The 20,245-nt window shown below is 44.5% G+C and overlaps 1 protein-coding gene across 2 annotated transcripts in view; it reads right to left on the reverse strand.

Annotated features, from left to right (window-relative positions):
- Positions 1-17,686, reverse strand: part of OLFML2B (olfactomedin like 2B) — a 42,037-nt gene extending 24,351 nt beyond the window's left edge. For both annotated transcript variants that reach the window (XM_083359461.1, XM_083359460.1), the window contains exons 1-3: positions 17,448-17,686; positions 14,609-14,872; positions 543-650 (exon numbers count right to left, since the gene is read on the reverse strand). In XM_083359461.1, the coding sequence (XP_083215587.1) occupies positions 543-650; positions 14,609-14,872; positions 17,448-17,594 (519 nt within the window). In that variant the 5' untranslated portion in view covers positions 17,595-17,686. The remainder of the gene's footprint in view (positions 1-542; positions 651-14,608; positions 14,873-17,447) is intronic.
- Between the last annotated feature and the right edge of the window lie 2,559 nt (positions 17,687-20,245).

The following is a 20,245-nucleotide window of genomic DNA, read 5'->3' on the forward strand; positions in this document are numbered from 1 at the left end:
GTGCTTTCCCATTATTAAATGCAAGTGATTTAGTAGCCTATAATTAACAGTATGGTTTTTACTCGGTGAAAAAACAGTTGTTTCATATTTATAGAGTTGTCAAATATGCTTTTAATAACCATGTGGTCAGCAAAACTTCACCTACTGAATTATTTCCAGATGCTCTGGTATTTAAAAACCCAAGCCGTTAAACAGAGATAGTCACCTGTTTCAATTCTTACACTGAAGGAGAAGAACTTTTAAGTGGTCAGCATTGACTTGATCACATTCCATATTGTGGCTATGAAATATAGCGACTTTGTTTTGCACACCAGCTTTCAATAGTTTCTATTACTAATAGCTCTGATTCTCAACCTGTTAGCCTACATAATTCTCCAACTCAGCATAACCTTACACACAGTATTATCATTTCTTCAGTCCACGATGTAGATAATAATTCAGAGGAAGTTTTTTCGGTAATGAGGCTATAAGCTTGTTTGATTTCTGCATCTCAGCCATAAAGAGATGCAGATAATCCCTAAAAGAGAAGGAATTCATCTTACCTCTTCCAGTTTCTCCACACGACCCACAAGCTTCGTTGTAACAGAATGCAGTTTTAGCAAGTCTAAACCATAGAAAGCACTTTCTAGCATCTCAATGACAGCTGCAAGCTGCAAAACAGATAGTAATGCTGTGATTTTGTAATAATTACATACTTTAGATTTGCTTTCCATTAATTAACATTTGCATACAGCTTTAATGAAAGCAATAAATGTAATAGCTCAACTGTGACAGTTTAATAATCCAGGAGTCCCCAACTCCCAGTCCGTCGACCAGTACCAGGCCGTGGCAATCCAGCAACCGGTCCCCTCCGGTCCACAGAAAAACCTCTCTCCACCTAACTGGTCCCTGGTGCCCAAAAGATTGGGGACCTCTGGTCTAACCTATTGCAGTAGATCTGAGGATCTAAGCAACTTGTACACTAAACATCAGTAAAGAAACAATATCATTTATTTCAATGTCTTTAACAGTTATATGATCCATACTATTAAAAAAAATCACATTTTTTGCTTTTCACTAGAATACTTCTATCCATTATCTACCGTAGCACCACTCTGCTGCTACTGCTTCAGTGCTACCGCACTGCCAGTATCAGTCACGGTCACATGGTCATCCTTTCCAAAGTTCCCTGTCCGTTTTTCATAAGCAAAGTCTTTGCTTGTGGAAGATGATAGGGAGCATCAGCAATGGGAAAGGGTCACAAGTTCCTTAGGTAAATCTTCTCCACCCATGCAACTTCCCCAGCCTCTCCTCACTTGCACTGTGCAAGCTACTCATGCTTCCCAGAGAGCCCTGCCTGATCTGTGCTGCACCTCTTGCATACTCCTGCATACTTCCTGACCACATTGCGATCCTGAATGCCCTCGCTAACCCACACAGCACCCTTTGCACATCCCCACACACCCTTCCTGACCCACATTTGCAACCCACGACCTGCGTGGGACCCCTCACACATCTCCACATGCCCTCCCTGACCTGCACAGCATCCCTTGCGTATTCCTGCATAATCTTTTCAACCTGCATTGCACCTCTGCAAACCCTTCCTAACCCACATGGCACCTCCACACATATGGTCTTATAAAAATAGTGATTTTGTTTTTTTTAATACATACTTGATCTACTTGATAACCCTATGAGAAAGACCAGATCAAGAAACTGACTCCATAGGAAGACTAGAACTGTAAATAATTGACATAGGCTATAGTAGCAGAATACTGCAAGTCTCACTTTCCTCCCTTTTATAATCTTCTGAGTCAAAGAGGACCCAGTCTGAGCTCCTTCCTGGTATTAATTTCTCTGCCAGGGTTCAACAAATAGTTCTGCCCTTGTTGTTTCTATGATGGTTTCTGAATAACCCCTTCAAGATCTTTTCCATAGCTCTCTACTTCCATCTCACATTTCTGATCTGATAGAGCATATCTGCATCTTGTTTTCCAGATATTTAATTAGTTTTGATTAATCCAATTTATTCTAAAATTCTTGGGTTTGTACATAATTCATAATCTTCTAGTCTTATAGCTGGTTGTTCTTTTATTTTAATGCAGATTTGATCCAGCTATGACAATATACATTTTCAAAATTTTGCACAGTAACTTTTCTTGCCTTCCAACAATATTTGGAGTACAACAAGAGGCTCTTTTATGCACATGCAGTTTACACAACAGCTGGAGAACATTTATTTATTTATTTATTTTATTTATTAGTTTTTATAAACCGCCCTTCTCCCGAGGGACTCGGGGCGGTGTACAGAGGAAGGTATACAGATGAACAATAAAAAGTAATAAAAACAATAGTGAAAACAAACTGGGACCCCAATTAACGCTATCATGCCAGGCCGGACTGCTGGAACAGGAAGGTTTTTAAGTCGCGACGGAAGGTACGGAGGTCGGGGGCCATCCGGATTTAGAAGAAGAAGAAAAAGCTCTAATTTACTACCTCCACCAATTCCTTCTTTAGGCTAGACAGATTAATAATAATAAAGATATTAAATGACAAACGACAAGTGTTGATGATAAATTGCTTTGAATTGGGTTTGGCAGAAGCACATCCTGAGTGGCCTAGTTCTGAGAGTTCCTCAGTTTGAGTTCTAGAGCCAAGGATGTTTGCATAACCCTCTTTAAGGAGTCTTTTGAATTGGCCAATTGAAAATTGAAAGAGGCCCTCTGAAAATTACAGCTGAACAAAAACGTCGCCAGCTATTGTGACCTATGTAATATTGCACCTGGAACAGCTGCTTTGGTTGCCTTTATTTTTCTAGCCGTGATTGAATGGGCTGGATTCAAAGCTCTAAACAACTTGGGATCCGAGATTTCAAGGGAGATACCTGCCCACACTGGTAGACTAGAGAAACCCTTGTCATCATTCCACCATCAGAGGAAGTATATGTCGTGAATTATGCTGTGTGAAAAAAAATTACAAACCCGTTCACCTTATTCTTAACAATACACAAAGCTCACCTTTCAATGACTTAGATTGCTCACTACTAGAAAGGCAGGAAGCAGTGGGACCAGCACAGTCAGGAAAGGAACAACGGCAGCGAAAAGTGAAGTGGTATTTTAAGGAGCACAAAGTAGTTCAGGCAAAGCTCACAGCAACCTGGCAGAGTACTTGCTCTGTACACAGAGGCTCCAGATTCAGTCATTGTTGAATCCTGACCTGTAAAGGCCTCTCTTTGGGGCTTGAAAAAATTGGTTTCAAGCAGAATGGTGGATAAAGTTGGTAGGATCAGGAAAAGGTATGTTGTGTATGTAAATAGTTAGCAATAAGCCATAGAAGATATTGCAAACACTGTGCAGCTTTGCAAGGTTTAAAGCGGGAAAATAAGGTGCAATCATTGGACGCCACAACCAAGGAGCGGGAAAACAGACAGTTTGTATTGGTTACAGTTCAAACGCTTTCTCTATAAAAGGGTTGCAACATTTGACATTTGACAGTTGACTTTGTGTATTCAATAAACTCGTTCAGTGTTAACCACTCTGAGTCCTCGTCAATTCGAACCAAACAACTGGCGACGAAGGTGGGATCGACAGAAGACCAGAGATTAGGAAGAATTGTCGTGAAGGCGGCAAAGTCTGAGCGAGTCACAGTCAACCGAGCGGCCGCGGCAGAATAGGAAAAAAAAATTCTCCGAATGGCGCAAATCGGGTCATTGAAGGAATTTGACCCTAACTTCCCCGAAGATTGGGAAGAATATATTGGTCAGGTCGAAGGATTCCTGTTAGTGAACGGAATCACCGACGACCGAAAAAAAGCGGCGGCACTTTTGACAATTTGCGGCACACCGGTCTACAGAGTCGCTGTCGGGCTGTGCCAGCCACAACCAGTCTCCAGCGTGCCCTATGCCGACCTCCTTGCAAAACTAAAGGTGCACTTTACTCCCCGAAGGTCCGAACTTTTTTGGCGGCGCATCTTCGAGAAGAGAAATCAGAGACCGGGGGAATCCATACAGAAATTCGTCGCTGCCGTTAGGGAAGCCGCAGTTCGTTGCAAATACGATAATTTAGAAATTAGGATTCGGGACAGAGTTGTGCTAGGCTTACGCGATGAACAATTACAAAACAGAATAATCGCCAAACCTACTGGCGATTTACAGGAAGTGCTCGACGAACTCCTAACGTATGAGTCTACCGGGTATCGCGACCCCCCCCGCAGTAGCATGGCGACAGCACCTGAAATTAACCAAGAGGGCTATGTGGACTGCGGGGAGGTGGATCAGCAGTGGGAGGAAGAGATCGCCGAAGTCTCCAGGCGATTTGGGAAGATGGCACCCAGACAACTTAGAAGCGAAGGGCCCGAACCCGGCCGCCGGCAACAACCCGCAACACCGCAGAGACCACCGACCGGGGCACAACGACCGTGGCGGGACACCGCAACCAGACCGCGCGACAACGACACCCAGAACCGATGCGGCAGCTGTGGCGGCAACCATCCCCGCGCTTCCTGCCGATTCCGCACCGCCAAGTGCAGGGCTTGTGGCAAGACCGGCCACATCCAGGCCATCTGCAGAAACCGCGTCCGGGACTCCCGTCTGAATGAAGTCGATGTGTGGCCAGAGGGTAAGGTAACCCCCAATGCTAGTGGCAAGGAGACCCCTAGATCCCGGGCGAAATTTTCAAACCCAGGGGAGGTGGCCCGAGTCAATCGGAAAAGGCAGGGAAGGGGGCACAATTTTCCGGACGGAAAATTAAAAATCACAGTCCTTCTGCAAGGGGTTCCTTGCAGAATGGAAATCGACTCTGGGGCTTCAGTGTCGATAATTTCCACTGAAACCCTGAAAAAAATTGAACAACTAAGTGGAAAAAGAATTCCACTTAGCCCAACAAATATTCAATTAACGGACTTCCAAAAAAGTCCAATAATCGTAAAGGGAAAGACCAGCCTTAGAGTTAATTTTAAGGGATTTAAGGGGGTCTTAGATGTGGTAGTTACGGAGGGGAATAGGACTAGCTTAATAGGGCTTAATTGGTTTCCTGCCCTGGGAATTTGGATAGGGGGAATAAATTCTGTGATTAAAAATAAGACCCTCGAATCCGTCTGCAAAGAATTTGCAGACGTATTCGATGGATCTCTAGGCAAGTACAAAGGGCCCCCCATTAATTTTAACCTAGACCCCTCAGTAAATCCAATCAGGCTAAAGGCCCGGAGGGTACCTTTTGCCTTAAAAGAAAAAATCGAGGCCGAGCTCGACCGGCTTGTAGGCCTCGGAGTTTTAGAACCCGTTGAGGGCGGTTTATGGGAGACGCCGATCGTCACACCCCTCAAACCCAATGGGGATGTGAGGATCTGCGCCGACTATAAAGCGACCCTCAACATTGGAATGAAAAAGCATGCTTACCCGGTCCCGACGGTGAAGCAGGTCCTCGCCACGATCCAGGACGCCGCCATCTTCGCCAAGCTCGACTTGGCGCATGCGTACTTACAGTTGACTGTTTCCAAAGAGGCTGCAGAGGCGCAAACAATTGTTACCCACAAGGGGGCGTTCCGAGTCCACAGACTGCAATTTGGGATTGCAGCTGCTCCAGGCATCTTCCAAGAAGTGATGGAGAGGACCTTAAAGGGCATACCTGGAGTATGCCCTTACTTTGATGATGTCCTAATAGCTGGAAAAGATGAAGGAATGTTAGTAGAGCGGCTGGAACAGGTACTGGGTAGATTTAGAAAGGCTGGATTAAAATTAAAAAAGGAAAAATGTAGCATAGGGGTTAAATCCACTGATTTTTTGGGGTTCAGGATTGACAAAAGCGGGGTCCACCCTACCCCTGAAAAAATTAAAGCAATAAAAGGGGCTCCTGAACCAAGGAACAAGGCTGAGCTACAGGCCTTCCTAGGCTTGGTAAATTTTTATCACACTTTTGTGCCACATAAGGCTGCCATTGCAGAACCACTGCACAGGCTTTTAGATAAGAAGACCCCTTGGCATTGGCAAGACAAGCACAAAGTGAGTTTCCAGACCTTAAAAGATATCCTTTCCAGTAGCTCAACTGTAACCCACTTTATAGAAAATAGACCAATCTACCTGGCGTGCGATGCTTCGCCTTATGGCGTCGGGGCAGTAATCAGCCATTTAGACACCCAGGGAATGCAAAGACCCATTGCTTACTACTCCCGCACACTAACCAAGGCAGAGCGGAACTATGCTCAAATTGACCGGGAAGCTTTAGCCATAGTGGCAGGAGTTAAAAAGTTCCACGACTACCTGTATGGCAGGAACTTTACAATCCTGACAGACCACAAACCCCTGCTGGGACTGTTTACCACTGATAAACAGACTCCCCAAATTATGTCTCCCAGGATGCTGAGATGGTCCATTTTCCTCTCAGCATATTCATTTTCCCTCCAATACCGACCAGGTAAAGACATGGGTCATGCAGACGCTCTTAGCAGATTGCCCCTTAGCACAACAGAGGAGGACCCTGCCCCAGTGGGACAAGTAATGTCCCTACAAGATATTCCTGATCTGCCCCTAACTGCTAAAGACATAGCGGAGGCAACCAATAAGGACCCCATCTTAAGGAGAGTAATGGCCTGGGTCATGAGCGGTTGGCCCAACGCCAACCCAGACGTAAAATACAGTCCATTTTTCCGAAGGAAGGATGAACTATCAGTTCATATGGGTTGCTTACTTTGGGGAACTCGTGTAGTAATCCCAGGAATCCACAAATCAGCTATTCTATTTGAATTGCATGAAGGACACCCTGGAATAGTAAGGATGAAGGCCTTAGCTAGGAGTCACTTGTGGTGGCCAGGATTGGACCAAGACATTGAGGAATGCGTTGCCAATTGCCATCTGTGCCAACGTTCCAGGCCTGAACAACAACACATCCGCACACATAAATGGGAGTTAGCTAGGAATCCTTGGTCCAGGATTCATATTGACTTCGCTGGACCTTTCCAGGGGTTAACGTTCCTTGTAGTGGTCGACAGCTACTCTAGATGGCTAGAAGTAGTACCGGTCAGTTCAGTAACGGCAGGCAGAACAATACAGGCATTAAGGGGCCTCTTTGCCACTCATGGGTTGCCGGATTTAATAGTGTCTGATAACGGGCCACAATTCACATCTATTGAATTTCAGGATTTCCTCAAGGCCAACTCGATTAAGCATAAGACTTCTGCACCCTTCCACCCCTCCACCAACGGATTGGCTGAAAGGAACGTGAGGACCACGAAGGACGCGCTTAAAAGAATTATTCGAGGTGACTGGCATCAGAGACTAGCTGAGTTCTTGTTGGCCCAACACACAACCCCTTGTTCGGCTACAGGGAAAAGTCCAGCTGAAATGAGGTGGGGAAGAAAAATCTTGACCAAGTTGGACAGACTACACCCCGACCGACTCCAACCAAACATTGAATTTGACATTCCTAACAGAACATTTGAAGTGGGGGACTTGATTTGGGCCAGGAACTACGCCCAAGGGGATAAGTGGATTCCTGGGGTGGTAACTGAAATCTTAGGTCCCTTATCATACATCATTGAGGGGGAAGGGAATAGGGTCTGTAAAAGACACATAGACCAGCTGAGGAAAAGATCTAGTGGGTGTGTGCCAGCTGAGGGGGACCAAAGCTCAGTTAGGGCAAACAGTACAGATAACATTAGGCCTGAAAGTGGTGTAGTGGTGGGGCAAGATGACATATTTCCAGATGCCCATCAACAACAATTCAGTCCAATTGATTGGGAAATACCCCTGCGAAGTAGGCCAGTGACAACTGAATCCCAAACACAACCTAATACACAAGGCAGTACATCTGAAGCCAGGAACCCTGAGCCCAGGTCCAGTAGTAACCAGCATAGTAACCAGCAGCCAAGCAGTCAACCAGGAAAAGGGGCCCCTAGCAGCCAAAGTAACAGATACCCTTCTAGAATACATAGGCCACCAAAATACCTAAAGGACTTTGTAAAGAAATGACACCAACTGGGGGGTAAGGGGTGTTGTGTATGTAAATAGTTAGCAATAAGCCATAGAAGATATTGCAAACACTGTGCAGCTTTGCAAGGTTTAAAGCGGGAAAATAAGGTGCAATCATTGGACGCCACAACCAAGGAGCGGGAAAACAGACAGTTTGTATTGGTTACAGTTCAAACGCTTTCTCTATAAAAGGGTTGCAACATTTGACATTTGACAGTTGACTTTGTGTATTCAATAAACTCGTTCAGTGTTAACCACTCTGAGTCCTCGTCAATTCGAACCAAACAAGGTAGGTGAAAAAAGAGAAATGCAGAGCCTAGGAGAAGGAAAATTTTGAAGGCAGATTAAAAAAAAAATTCTGAAGGAAAAGTCACTGTGAACTTTTTTGGTCTACCTCCTAATTCTGAATACAAAACACATGTTCAGTGCACAGAATGATAATACTACTTCCACGCACACAAACTATTTTTCATGCTTTATTTTATTAGCAGGGAAAAACAGACCACTATTATTAGTGGAAGATTTAAATCAAGAATAACCTTATTCACAGTTCAGGATAATCACTATGCCATATATCAGGGGTCCTCAATCCCCAGTCCGTGGACTGGCACCGGGCCGCAGCATGCCAGAAACCTGGCCACGTAAAAAAGCAAAGCCCCATCCACCGGATGCAGGCAGCACAGAAAACCACACCCCCTCCGGTCCATAAAAAACCTCTCTCCATGAAATCGGTCCCTGGTGCAAAAAAGTTTGGAGGCCTCTACCATATGTGTTATCATAAAACCAAAGCATCTCCACTGTCACACTGAAATGGTTTTGGACCAAGTGGCAATTTAATTATATAATTTCAAATAACACATGCTGATTTCACAAGTCACTGTAGGGTGTAACAAGCCACTACCCCAGCACAGATTCTCCAGTGTGCTGTTCTTCTGATGTGTAAAGACTATATTCAGTTGTGACTCTTTCAATCATCCATAACATGAAAGTATAATAGTCATTCATTATAAATGTACCGTATTTTCCGGCGTATAAGATGACTTTTTAACCCATGAAAATCATCTCAAAAGTTGGGGGTCGTCTTATACGCCCAGTCGTCTTATACGCCGGAAAATACGGTATTGCTTTGAACACTTGCAAAAACAACCATACTGCTGCTGCTTTTTGTTCAGTCCATACAGCCTAAAGCTCAAATTGCATAATATATTGTCAGACAGGAAAACTACCATGATCTAAAATCCCCTAATTTACTATGGCAACAACAGCTTAGTGCAATCATTTTGCTTGCACAAAATGCCTTCTGTTTCACATAGTTCTAAGATTAGGAGGAAAAGTGGTCAGCAACACTAGACTAGCGTTTGAAACAACAGGTACACTTATTAATTTGAAATTTCCAGAACAAAAAGCAAGAAACAGGTACTCTTCAACACTCCAAACTCCAAAGTCCTTAAACTCAATTTCTTGTAGTTAAGAACCTTGCATATCAATGCAACCTACTACCAAGTTAAAAAAAAAGGGGGGGTGGGCTCAATGGTGCATTCCAGTTCTAAACATGTAAGGAGCCAAAATTTTTGACAGATGCTTTCCATTTAAATGAAAGAGTTTTCCAAGTAACGTATTAAAACTAACTGGACTTCTACAAACACAGGAAAGAAAGAATGTGTTGCTGAGTGAGGCTGATTATAATGCATCTAACAGCAAGCATCCACAACTGGCTTTCTTAAAGAAGAGATTTCCAAATTCTGTTCCAGGTTCCCAAAAGCCAAATTACTGGACTGGCATCCTGAAAGGCAGCTACTGTTGCCAATCTTCCTTTGAATGGATCTAAACATTCCAGAGTTTTCTTTCTTTTTCATACAAGTAATTATGAGGTCCACCTCTGCTGTGCTATAGAATACGGTGATTCCCATTTTCTTTTGAGAAGTCTCTTCTCTCTGGAGAGTTTATTGTTTTGCCATAACGATATAGGCTCTGAAGCCAGGATAGGGTAGGACCACCAGTTCTGAAATTAGAAATTGCCTTAGAAATGAAGTTTCTATAGCAGATAAGCAAGGGTTTCTGAATTGAATATGGTTAACTTCTCCCAAGCTGAGAGGTCCTACCCACCATCTATAGATGGACAAAGCAAAAACCACGTCTGCCATTGCCTCTCCTATCTGGTGTTGGAGGACTTGCCCATTAAGAAGGTTCTAAGAGACAGAGTATAATTCCGCTTCTTTTGCTGCCAAGAGACATTTATTCCACTGGAAAATGCGGAGAACAACATCTAAGGTCAATGGGAGACTTTTTCCCAAACTCGGGGCTCCAGTAAGTGCCAACTGCTGATGCTGGCCTCAGTCCATATAATACACAGGAGGCAGCTTAGCATTGCTTTAATCAAGAGAAAACCATCCTTCCAAATGTTTATGTTTCTACTTCTAAAGAGGCTCTTTCTGAAGAATATACAACTGATAAATGAGGAAAAAATGTTTTTAAATAGATGGAATAAGTATGAGATAAATTATTCTGCATTAGTACATCATTGTTACAGGGAAAGGCGTGACAGTACATTTGTGCCCTAAAGAAACTAAAAGTAATTAAAGATTCATCAAAAGCTTGGGGAATTTACATCATTTGCCAACAGAATGGTAAAATAAGGAAAGAAAGTTGGAGTATGTTTTCATAATGTTCTCCTAGTGGCTCTTTCAGATATGGAATGTTATCCCATGTCACCTGGCTACTCTGTTGAAACAAATGTTAGCAGGTCACATTGTTAAATGGATTAGAGTTTATTTTTGAGGCTGCTCGGATTTGGAAGGGCTGATGTCTCAGGTTTCGTCATGCCCTTCAAGAACAACATTGCTCAAGAAACTGTAACAATGATCTCCAGTTACGTTTTTGGACAGCTAAACACTTGTAAGCAGAAAATAAAGCAATACAACCGTTGCCAGAACAAGTACGTGAAGCTGGTTGCTGCCTACATTTTTGGCGTAGCATTGTAGAACAGGCTTTCTTTTTCCTAACAGGATAATCCAAGTAAATTTAAGCAGTCACCTGGAGGATCTGGTCCCAAAGTGATAGCAACCGGACTGCAAACAAAATGAAGCAGAACCCCCTGCTTTCAGTCTGTACTAGATGTGGAGAATAACAGCTCAAGGGACTGCCACCACTCTTATGCTGTGCTTTAAAGTTTCCCCCGCACATGCGTGCTAGTCGTTTCCAACTCTAGGGGCCGGTGCTCATCTCCGTTTCAAAGCCGAAGAGCCAGCGCTTGTCCGAGGACGTCTCCATGGTCATGTGGCCGGCATGACTAGACGCCAAAGGAGCACGGAACGCAGTTACCTTCCCACCGTAGTGGTCCCTATTTTTCTACTTGCATTTTTACGTGCTTTCGAACTGCTGTGCTTTAGTTTTCTCTAAATGTGGCTGTTGCCTCCTAATGGTCATGGAAAGAGGATATATAATCATGACGTATCTTTGGATAGCACTTCAGTTCACGATCTAAGGAGAGCCAATGTATTGGAATCTTTGCAATGTTGAACTGCAAGCGGAGACATCCAGTTTAAATTCTACTGGGTCTTGAAGCTTTTTGGGTGCAAATCAATTAGGGAAAGATAACTATATATTATCATCCTGATCTCTTTTAGAAAAAAGCAGCACAAATGTCATTAACCAGGAACACTGGGATTCATATCTCAGTTTAATATACCATCTTCCCTGATCTGCCACATTCAGGATGTTTTGGACTACAGGTGTCCTCAACCAGCATTTTCTCAGGCCATGTTGACCAGGAATTCTGCTCCCCAGCATGATTTCAGATTGGAAGAGGGGATAATAACTTATAGCAGTTCTTAGAATGTAGCCCCTTACTCATTTGTTTGCAGTATATCCATATCTCTCTTGTTCTTCCCTCAGAACTAAGTTGTGCACTTTGAAAATAATTCTTTTTGTTTACCTTTGGAGGGCCATGTATAACAATGGCAGTACTTAACTGTGACACTGAAGCTGTCACGATCACTCAGACAGATAATCTTTGCAAGCAGAAATTACAGAGAGTAACACTCTCCTAATTCTACTGGATTTCTCAGCAGCTTGTACAGCTATTGACCATGGTATCCTTCTGGACCATCTGGTCTTGGCTGTGGATTGGAGGCACTGTGCTCAAATTAGCCTGCTAGATGGCTAATTCCAGAAAGAAGTGCTGCTAGACTGACTTTTGAGCTGGAGGGCTTTTCAGGATTTTGAGTTTTCATTTATTTTTTTCTCTCTCTGGTAATATGAAATGTGATCAATAAGCTGATGATACTCAGCTCCATTTCTCCTTTTCAACTGATTCAGTCAAGGCTTGGTGTTGGAAGAGATAGCATCGATGTTTGTGAACAATAATAAGGATTAAGAAATGAAGCTCAATCCAAGTAAATGGGCAGACTCTGAGTGTTGGTTCTGATCCATCTGCTCCTTTTATTTAGGGATAGATTTGTATCTTGACTCTCAAACTAATGTTTCACCAAGGCATAAAATAATTGCCTCCAGTTTGAAAGCTTCTGCTTGCAATGATCACCTGCTAAAGAACATCTTCTGATGGCCTGGCACCTTGGAGTTTGCATCTCCAGAAATGTTTGAAATTCTGGGATTCCCCCTTTCTAATGCTAATTTGAACTTTTGGTTTTATGTCGTCTGTAATATTTACAGGGACCAACCTGAAGGTTTGTATCTGAAGGAGAGAGTACAAACTCCACATTCCCATCTGGGCTTGTATTTAGATCCCATTTTATACCTCCCAATATGCACTAAATTTATTGAACGGCTTAAGCCAAGGACACTGGTTTAACCAGAGGTTTCTGAATCTGCAGCCTTAGGACTAATATCAAAAAACCCTCTGCAAACCATAATTTAAGCCTTCACTGGCAAGAATGACCTGGAGGAGCAAGGGAAAGAAACAAGCAACAATGGTAGAAAAGGAGAAGGAGAAACAGGTGACCACATCTATTTCTGCCATCCAGTCAACAGGTACTTTCAGGGAATGACACCCGTCCTTCCGTCTTCTCTAGTTCAACGTTTAATCTATCCTTTTTCAGTCTACCACATTTCCATTTAAACTAATGGCTAAACGTCCAATAAGGCACATTTTTGTAACAAATAAGATAAGGTTTCCTTGCATAGTCAGCAAGGGTAAAACATTGTGCCATTATGCAGCATATATTTGTTAGGTCTCCATCCTACTGCATGTGGGAGAATTCGGAGCTACGTATTTATTAAGACTGTTGCTCTTTCCTGTTCCCAGCAGGCAGAGAACTGGGAAGGCCAAGGGTCTGTTCACTTCCTGCTAGGTAAGTACAGAACTTCACCATGCCATCTCCACAGCAATAAATTTTGGTGTGTGTTTAAAAAACCGTGTACAGAAGAATTGGTTAAGTCCATACCCACAGTTTGGTCTCTTGATGCTAAGGCAGGGGTAGGCAACCTCGGCTCTTTTATGACTCATGGACTTCAACTCCCAGAATTCCTGAGTCAGCTATGCTGACTCAGGAATTCTGGGAGTTGAAGTCCATGAGTCATAAAAGAGCCGAGGTTGCCTACCCCTGTGCTAAGGGATGAACTGGCTGTGATTATGAAGCTGCAGTCCAACAGCTCAAAGAACAGGTTGGAGAAAAGCTGCTCCAGGAGCAAATGAATTTCTCACCAGCTGGACAACCAAGCCAAGATGAAGTACTGCAGCTGCCATTTTAGCTAACCCGATCTTACTGTTTCTAGCTTCTAACGTCCAGATGTTCCCTGTCCTGCTGAGGTTGCATGAAGAAACAGACTGGGGCTCCCATCCCTCGCCAAGCATTTGTGTGATTTGTTTGGTCTTGACATGCACCCTCCAAACTGAACCACCCTTCATTTTTATACCTTGGCAATTTAGTTAACAAGCAACATTTTTGATCCACGGCTTAGCATACAAACCAGATCACAACTTAGCATTTGGACCGTGAATAGGGGAAGCACCCCCAGTTTGCAACTTGCTGGGACAAAATTGGGGAGGAGGTTGTTTCATGGCCATGCTGGAAAGTTTGGGGGTGGATTGGTGGATGGCTGCTGCTGCTGTATACAGTACAGGTAGTCCTCAACTTACCACAGTTCATTTAGTGACTATTCAAAAGTTACAACAGCACTGGGAAAAATGACTCATGACCTTTTTTCACACTGAGCGTTGCAACATTCCCATGATCACGTGATCAAGATTCAGACACTTGGCAACTGATTCCTATTTATGATGGTCGCAGTGTCCCAGGGTCACGTGACCACCTTTTGCAACCTTCCAACAAGCAAAGTCCATGGGGAAGCCAGATTCACTTAGCAACTGTGTTATTAACCTAATGACTGCAAGTGATTCAGTTAACAACTATGGCAAGAAAGGCTGTAAAATGGGGCAATTCACTTAACTGTCTCACTTAACAACAGAAAGTTTGGGCTCAATTGTGGTCGTAAGTTGTGGTCGTACCTGTCCCCTGATATCTCAGCCTTGTACATCCGCAAGTAGTGCAAAGGGACACCAAATCTCCAGATGAATCTCCTGTTAAAACCTGCCTCAAATTTTCCCATTACTTGGGAGAGGAAAAACCTCACTGACTGCCCTTTGGGATCAACCGAAATAATAAAAATACGTTTTAAGTACAGTAAAAACTCAGGAAAGGCAAATACCTTGAAGTCCTTGTTGTCTGCTTCCTGCAATTTCTTCAGCCTGAAGTCACCTTCACAGGGATTGAGCGCAGATGGTGGAGCCACACAGGAGCACTTGCACTCTGGTCCAGAAGTGATTGTTTCCACCGTGTAAAAATCCTCGGCTTTGTAAGAGCCCTCGTTGATCCTCTGACATGCCCCTCTGCCAAGGGGTCTCACCACACACTTGCACTGGCAGTTTGAGCCTTGGGACACCGCCTTCACCTTGTCATAGTCACCTAGCAACTAATCAAGGAGGGGGAGGGGGAGGGGGAGGGGGAAGAGGAAGGGGAGGGAAAGGAAGCCAATCAATTTGCCCTGGAAATCTCGGTGGGCTTTTTTTGGAGGAATGAATGTCTGGGAGAAACTCTGACATCCTGAAACCTTGAAGAAATGGCTGTCTGGCTTAAAATGTTGCTGACACTTCATGTTCGCTGCTCCTTGGTTATATGAGAAAGTAATTTTCGCCTACCACCTAAAAGAATCCAAAAACCAAACCCCAAACTAGTCAACTTGCCCCTAAACAACTTTGGTTTCTCTCGGGTCTGGGGAAATTAAAAGGCTGCGGTGCTCAACCCAGACATTCTCCAGAATGATCTCATTTAAATATAATGGGAACAATCTGTGGGGAAGTTCTCCTGTACAAATTTCCCTGACGTGAACAGAAGAGCTCCACATGAGGTCTTTGCATCTCTCCTTTATTTCCATGCATCCTGTAGAATATCAGGGGTGTCAAACTACCGGCCCAAGGGCCGGTTGCATCATACGGAGCCCACACCCACCCCAGCTCCAGCAATGGAAAAAAAGGCCACGATACGTCGTGACACATCACGTAACATGGCGAGTTTGACACATATGCTGTAGATGAAACCATGCTGGGAAGATAGGCTGCCCTAACTTGGGTATAGTATTTAATAAGAGTTGCCCTCAGAAAAAAGTAGATAATGTATTTTTTTAAAAACCCAAAGGTACCAGGATATATTTGATAGGAAGCCAGAGTCTCCAATGTGCAATGTTAGTCCTACATAAATAGGACATTTTTCTGGTTGGACTCAAGAACAAGACAAAAGTTGTAAACAGACTGGCACATCCTGCCGAGCCAACACAAAGTTTCAACAAACATTAAATACAATTGAAAGAATGTCCTTTAAGGGAATATGCCTGGATCAGACACAACTTTGGAAAATAAAAAGTAGTCAAACACAGGCTTTTCTGATTGCACAGTTCATCCAATAATTCAGGGGATATTGGCCTCCATCATCCAGAGAGATATTTTGCCAAAGCTGTTTTAAGCCTTTTTGCTCAGCATCAAACCCAACACAATTTCAATTTATATTGCACAATTACTTCAATATAAATGCATGCAAATGATTTTGCTCATGACAAATAGGAGGCCCAGCCACCACAGACTATACAGATGTTGCCATTTGCAGCACAATTCTCTTTTAGCTGGCTTTAGCTACAAAGGAAAGCCAAAAGGAGCCGAGTGAAAACTCCTGCAGGCTCTAAGCAGCAGAGGAATTGACAGACAGCAATGCTCTCCCAGCACAATTCTATACATATATACTCAGAAGAGAGCTCTGTAGTATTCAGTTAGCTAACTAGGAAATAAGAAATAGGCTGCAGGCAGAGGGGGAAAAGAGGGCTTATTGCTTTTAGAAAGCAGCAACAAAGCAGTAATGCTAAACCTGGTCTACTAAATGGAGAGACCGGAGATCTAATTCATAAGGCCTTTTGTCCCAGATATCTGGAGAAGACAAATGCATAAGGATGCTGCTTCTGCATAATTTCACGGTTCACAAAGGACGGAGAGATTTTAGCAGATGCACCTTTTCCATTTGCTTGCTTCTCCACGCATTAAAAACTACCCCTGCGCTCCTTTTACTGCACTGATCACCACCACCTGGGTCTAACAGGTAAATAGGTGAGGACAAAACAAATTCTGCACAGGTGGAGTATAACACTGTAATGCAAAGCTTGTCGATTCTACACAACAAAAACTCTTGTACTCTGTTACCGAGTGCAAGGATCCAGCTTTCCCGAAATGAACTTAAGGAGGGTTGATTTAATGCAACATATTCAAGAAAAAAAATCTGCCTAGTTTTAGGCACAGCCGTTTAGGTGTAAACCTGCAGCGAGTCCCACTAAGTTCAGATAAAGCTGACTTTATTGGGAAACCCCTCTGTAGATTCCTTGCTGTTCTTCCCCCCTTCTAAAATCACCCCATTAAAATCAAACTTACGTCGAAGATTTAAATTGGGATCCCTAGCTGCACCAGACTCGGGCTGTGTCAAGTCTACAGCATAAAAACCTTCCCTGACTTTTTTATTATTATTATTATTATTATTATTATTATTATTATTATTATTATTATTATTATTAATAATAATAATAATAATAATAATAATAATAATAATTTTTACTCCACGCAACCCAAGCTTGGCTGCTATTCTTTTTCCGAGATAGGACCTTCCAGACCAGATTTCCTTCCTTCCCTCCCTCCCTTGCAGATGTCCACAAAGTTCATTTGTTGTGAAGGGGCTTTTTGCACATGTTCAGAGGCCTTTCTCGTGGGGTTATTATTATTATTATTATTATTATTATTATTATTATTATTATTATTATTATTATTATTATTATTATTATTATTATTATTATTTTGTGGTGGTGCCAGGGTGAGGGATGCATCTGTGCACTTCCAGAGTGGACTCCTGCAATCCACTACTACTCCCCGTCGTTCCCGATGCGCGGCTGGGACATCACCTCGAGGATCCGACTCCCTCCTTCCAAGGCTTGCTTGCTCGGGCCGCCGACGCCTTACCTGCGAGAGAATGTTCTCCTGGTTCTCCGCCTCGTCCTCCAGCGGGGCGCCGGTGGGAGGCGAGCTCCGGCCGGCGTTAGCGCTGCCCCACCACGCCGCCAGCAGCGCCGCGGCGCAGCAGCAGAGCAGCACCCCGGGCCGCGCCATGGACGGCTAGCGGGCGCCGCCGGAGGGTGAGCCGGGCATGGGGCGGGCGCGGCGGCGGCGGCGGCGCACCGAGCGGTCTAAGCTTCTCCGCTGCCCGGTTGGCAAGCCTAACTGCAGCAGGCGCGCCGGGAGAGGCTGGGGAGGGAAGAAGGTGGGCTGACTCGTGCAGCCTCGTTAGCCGGCTGAGGCGAAGCGAGGCGGGCCCGAAGGAGGAGTCTCCCACTTGCCCCCGCTTTTCCTTCTCTGCGGCTAGTGTGGCCTCCCGTCTGTCCGCCGCCGGAGGAGCTGCTCTGGGGAAGGGGGGCGAAGAGGGCGAAACAGCCGGCTCCTCGTCCCAGCGCCCCAACCCCAAGGCGGTTCTCGAGTTGAAATCTGCAGCGAAACCGCGAAAGAAGCGGACGGTTGGCTCGCAAGCCAAGGACAGGTTGCAAGGGGCTGCTAGAAAGAGAAAACGTTCTACAATTTCAGGGGTCTTCAAACTCGGCCCTTTTATGACTCGTGGACTTCAGCTCCCAGAATTCCTCAGCCAGCTATGCTGGCTGAGGAATTCTGGGAGTTGAAGTCCACGAGTCATAACAGAGCTGAGTTTGAAGACCCTTGTAATCTACATGATCCATACGCGGGGAATATCTGGATATGTGCGCAGACAATTCATTTCATTTCATTTATTATATTTGTATACCGCCCTTCTCCCGAAGGACTCAGGGCGGTGAACAATCCTCTAGGGGGCTCTCTAAGAGCCAAAAGTAAGGCTTCCGGTCCTTAGAATTGGCGCCTTTCTGCATCATCAAGGGCATCATCGTTGGATCCAAGGGGAGGAACCAGCCACTCGTCTTTTGAGTTCACAAAAAATTCCCCTGGTTGAAACTTTTGTTTTCACGTCTGCCCGAAATAAAGGAAATCACCACCTGCTTTCAAGGGCTGGGGGAAAGGGGGAGGCTGGGAGGTGGAAACTGTTTTGTGAAACAGGCTTGGAGGCAACAATGGTTTGGATAAGGCCAATTAGTTTATTAGACTTATAGTTTATTAGACTTATATACCGCCCTTCTGCCGTAGGACTCAGGGTGGTTAACAAGGTTTTTTAAAAGAAACAATGCTACAATTACAAAAGTTAAAACAATTAAAATGATTATATTAAACCTTGAATATAAAAAACCTAGTTAAAACCAGTTAAAACCCCAATTAATACCCTCAGTCCAGGCCAGAAAGCTCAAAGAGCCAGGTCTTCAGGTCCCGGCGGAATGAGCGGAGGTCAGGGGCAGTCCTAAGCTCTACAGGCAGCTGGTTCCAAAGGGCCGGTGCACACACAGAGAAGGCCCTCCCCCTGGGTATTGTCCGCCAGCAATCTCTTACCGGCGGTACCCTGAGAAGACCCTCCCTGTGGGAGCGCACAGGACGAAGGGAGCTTGATGCCGGCAGCAGGCGCTCCCTCAAATATCCCGGACCCAAGCCATTTAGGGCTTTATAGGTCATCACCAGCACCTTGAATCTCACCCGGAGGGAAACTGGGAGCCAATGCAGCTCGCGGAGCAGAGGTGTTATGTGGGAGTATCGGGAAACCCCCATCACAACTCGCGCGGCCGCATTCTGCACCAGCTGACGCCTCCGGGTGGTCCTCAAGGGCAGCCCCATGTAGAGAGCGTTGCAGTAGTCCAATCGGGAGGTCACGAGCGCATGAGTGACTGTGCGTAGGGCATCCCCTACTATTGAATCTCCTATCCAGAGGAAGTGCTGGGAATACAGGCCTATCTGGAAACTGAGTAAAATGCCTTGTTCTGGATTAGTTGCACCCCAATGTTGTTTGGGGGTCTTCCTTGATTCAGAATTTTCCTTGGAGGCACAGGTGGCTTCAAGGATGAGAAAAAGCACACAACCAGTTCACTGGCCCCTGTGGGAACAATCCAGAGAAAATAAATATTTTGGGGAATATTAAAAAGGCTGAATATATTTCCCCAAAGGAATAATGGAGAAGATCTTTAAAAAGGCAGAAACGTCTACACACACACACACACACACACACACACACACACACCCCAGCCGGACAATTCAGCAGAAACCGGCTTTTAAAAATGCAGATGTAGTAATCCATTCAAGAAGGTTGGAGCCCTCTTACTAGAAGCTGAAGACATCAGGAAGACAAAGACCCTTAAAATCTACATACCCCACCCAAACTCTAAGACAGGACATAATAGGATTAACCCACCACCATCAGGATACCAGAAAGGCACACTCTGACCCAGGTCAAAGTTCATGACAGAGGAACATCTCCAAACAAAAGCCCAAGAAGGTATAAAAACCCACTCTCTACTACATATGCTCTCTCTTTTCTTCCAGAGCCGTTTTTCTGTCTGCCTCTCCTCTTCAATAAACTACAACCTTCTTTCTAAAGCAGTCGCTATGTTGTTCATTCCCGGCTTGGCCTGGACCCTGATGAAGACTTTTCCTTTAACACCCCGATTATTCCTGGAAGTTTAGCTTGTATTACACATGCCTCAATAACCTAATCAAACATGGACTGGGATTCCCTCCTTGGAGAAGCACACTTATTTTTTTCTGTTTTTAATATGTAATCTGGCCCTTTAATTTGAGAAGATTAATCTTATCAAACCAATACACACGGATACATACACACTTTTTTTGATACCTTCAAG

The sequence above is a fragment of the Vipera ursinii genome, assembly GCF_947247035.1.
Source record: "Vipera ursinii genome assembly, chromosome: 3".
Taxonomy (NCBI): Eukaryota; Metazoa; Chordata; class Lepidosauria; order Squamata; family Viperidae; genus Vipera; species Vipera ursinii.